Source organism: Bidens hawaiensis, unplaced genomic scaffold, assembly GCF_021521415.1.
Source record: "Bidens hawaiensis isolate Kalapana, Puna unplaced genomic scaffold, B.hawaiensis_p1.1 tig00044314_1, whole genome shotgun sequence".
Lineage (NCBI taxonomy): Eukaryota > Viridiplantae > Streptophyta > Magnoliopsida > Asterales > Asteraceae > Bidens > Bidens hawaiensis.
In genome coordinates, this window is record NW_027505889.1 from 19,861 (window position 1) to 22,518 (window position 2,658).

A 2,658-nucleotide genomic window follows, 5' to 3' on the forward strand; every position below is an offset into this window, starting at 1 on the left:
TTATTTTTGAATGACAAACTAATATACTTCTAGAATAGATTGGAAGATACCTTACTACTCAATCCTAAGCAAAAAGGATGTTTGTTATTCATAATAACCTTTAATAAAAAAAATTTAATTTATCTCGGCTTTCAATATAGGTTAAAGTATTGATATAGATAATACATTATAACTACTCATTAAATTTAAATAAAATAAACTAAAATGGTAGCAATTGATTCAAACTATTATTCATGTCTCCAGGGAAAAATAATAATCAATAACCTTGTTTTTTTTAATAGCGTTTGGAATCTCCTTCAATACATTAGTCTTTCAAAGACAAAATATTATCCATCAATACCGATTTTGACGATTTATGCGTAACTCACTCGGGAACACCATTACGAAGGAACCCATCTTTTATAGAAAGCAGTCTTAAGTCAGTCAGAAATCTTAAAACCTCAAATTTTAACCATATAACATTGGACAAAAAAAAAACTACAAATCATACAATGATTCAAATCAATAAACCCTAAAGTCCTAAACCTCATAAAATTACAAAACACATAAAAAAACAGAGGTTTTGTCGGTTTATGGTATCACACTCATTATTCTAGAACGCACACGTGTACGGTATAGATGCACTCTACCCATGACTCACTAACACAAATTTGTCCTCTAGCGGTCCGTGGATTCATGCACTTGGAAGCCTTTCATAGATAAGATCGATACATATCCACGTGTCAACTTCTAAACCCCTTTGGGCCCCACCAACCCACAGTAAGAATAGGACGACCGTACTTATCTCTCTGTAAATCATTGCCTATAAATACCCATCAAATTTTCCATTTCTTGAAAAAAAAAGAAATTTAATAACTCTTTGTTATATTTCTTTATTATTCTAGATATTTCATTTCATTTAGAAAAAAAAACGTGAAAGAAACATGGGTTTGCCTGTCACGGATCCGATGACCCAGTTAAGCTTACCACCGGGTTTCCGGTTCTTCCCCACGGACGAGGAGTTGCTTGTCCAATATCTTTGTCGAAAAGTCGCCGGACACGATTTTACTCTTCAAATTATTGCTGATATTGATTTGTACAAGTATGATCCATGGGAGCTTCCTAGTAAGTATTTGAGTATTATTATTATTATTATTATTATTATAATAACTGTTACTAGTATAGATTATTATCGGTCAATATAATATAGTGTTACACAGATTATTAATATCCAATTTTCCTTTACAGAAAAAGCTATGTTTGGGGAGAAAGAATGGTACTTTTTTAGTCCTAGAGATCGAAAGTACCCGAATGGGTCTCGACCCAATAGAGTGGCTGGGTCGGGTTATTGGAAGGCTACCGGGACGGATAAGGTGATCACGACTGGTGGAAGGAGGGTTGGGATCAAGAAAGCTTTGGTTTTTTACATCGGGAAAGCTCCGAAAGGAAACAAGACGAATTGGATAATGCATGAATATCGATTGTCCGATCCACAAAGGAAAACCGGGAGCTCAAGGGTGAGTTATCTCTTCTGTTTAACTAATATAATATATTAGTTACCGTTTATCATAATATCTGTAATAACAATTACAGATACTTTATAATAAATAAACACTTATATGTTAGTCAGAGTTTATTATTACAATTTGTATAATAAACTCTGTCTAATATATTTTGTTGCTAGGGTTTATATTTGATTTTTAAAAAAATATTAATAAGGTTTTTGATTTGGTGCAGTTGGATGAATGGGTTTTATGTCGAATTTACAAAAAGAATTCAAGTGCACTAAAAACGATGTCCGGTGGTCAAACCGGAGAACAGAGCCACGGATCATCTTCATCGTCTTCGTCTCAATTCGACGATGTTCTCGAATCACTACCCGAGATCGAAGACCGGTCTTTCAACCTACCAAGGGTTAATTCCGTAAAAACCTTGTTACTAGAGGACCAAAAGCTAAATTTACAAAAATATGATTCGGGTAACTATGATTGGGCTAGCATAGCCGCATTCGGGTCGTCCGATCCCGTACCCGGAGTCCAAGATGCTTCGCAACAGACGACGATCACCACGAACACCATGACGCCCGTATACACTTCGGACACGAAGTTTGGAAGATTGGTGGAAGATGAAGTTCAAAGTGGAATAAGAAGCCAACGGGTTAATCATCCGGGATACTTTCAATCGAACCTAAGCCCGTTTGCACCGAGCCAGGGCTTATCGAACACGATCGACCCGTTCGGTATCAAGTACCCGACCCAACAAGGAGTTTTGGGGTTTAGACAGTGAAATGTTAAGAGGGTGGCTTGTAAATATATGATTCTGTAGGGGGTTTAGTTGTAGATTGAAGATTTGTGCGAGGGGTGGTAACCAATAGTATTTTTAGATTTTACGTGTTATAAAATTAAGAAAATTAAGAAATGCATATTCAACGCAATTTTGTGTTTGATATTTGACCCAATGTTATGTTTACATTTTACATTTAATAACATGTTACAAGATTGCAAAATAACACATAAAACTCGTTGCCATTTTAGTCCGATAGCATGAGGGATGGCTAAGGAGTTAAAACTTCGAATCTTAAAACTCTTAGGTTGAACTTGACTTGATGGAATATTTCCCATGTGACCGTTTTTTTACGGTGATACTGGATGAGTCAGGTCTGAAAGTGATTGACATCTT

At 35.6% G+C, this 2,658-nt stretch overlaps 1 protein-coding gene across 1 annotated transcript; it reads left to right on the forward strand.

Moving 5' to 3' along the window:
* The first annotated feature begins 876 nt into the window (after window positions 1–876).
* Window positions 877–2,417, forward strand: LOC143615791 (NAC domain-containing protein JA2L-like). Its single transcript, XM_077088822.1, has 3 exons — window positions 877–1,104; window positions 1,228–1,496; window positions 1,717–2,417. Exons 1-3 carry the CDS (start codon window positions 924–926, stop codon window positions 2,263–2,265), a joined length of 999 nt encoding a protein of 332 aa, XP_076944937.1. The 5' UTR covers window positions 877–923; the 3' UTR covers window positions 2,266–2,417.
* The last annotated feature ends 241 nt before the right edge of the window (window positions 2,418–2,658 follow it).

What these genes read in the sequence shown, in the direction of transcription:
- LOC143615791 (XM_077088822.1), top strand. Translation starts at nt 924, where the DNA reads ATGGGTTTGCCTGTCACGGATCCGATGACCCAGTTAAGCTTACCACCG. An exon ending in TGATCCATGGGAGCTTCCTA is followed by an intron (nt 1,105 to 1,227) that starts GTAAGTATTTGA and finishes TTTCCTTTACAG; the next exon opens with AAAAAGCTATGTTTGGGGAG. An exon ending in GGAAAACCGGGAGCTCAAGG is followed by an intron (nt 1,497 to 1,716) that starts GTGAGTTATCTC and finishes GATTTGGTGCAG; the next exon opens with TTGGATGAATGGGTTTTATG.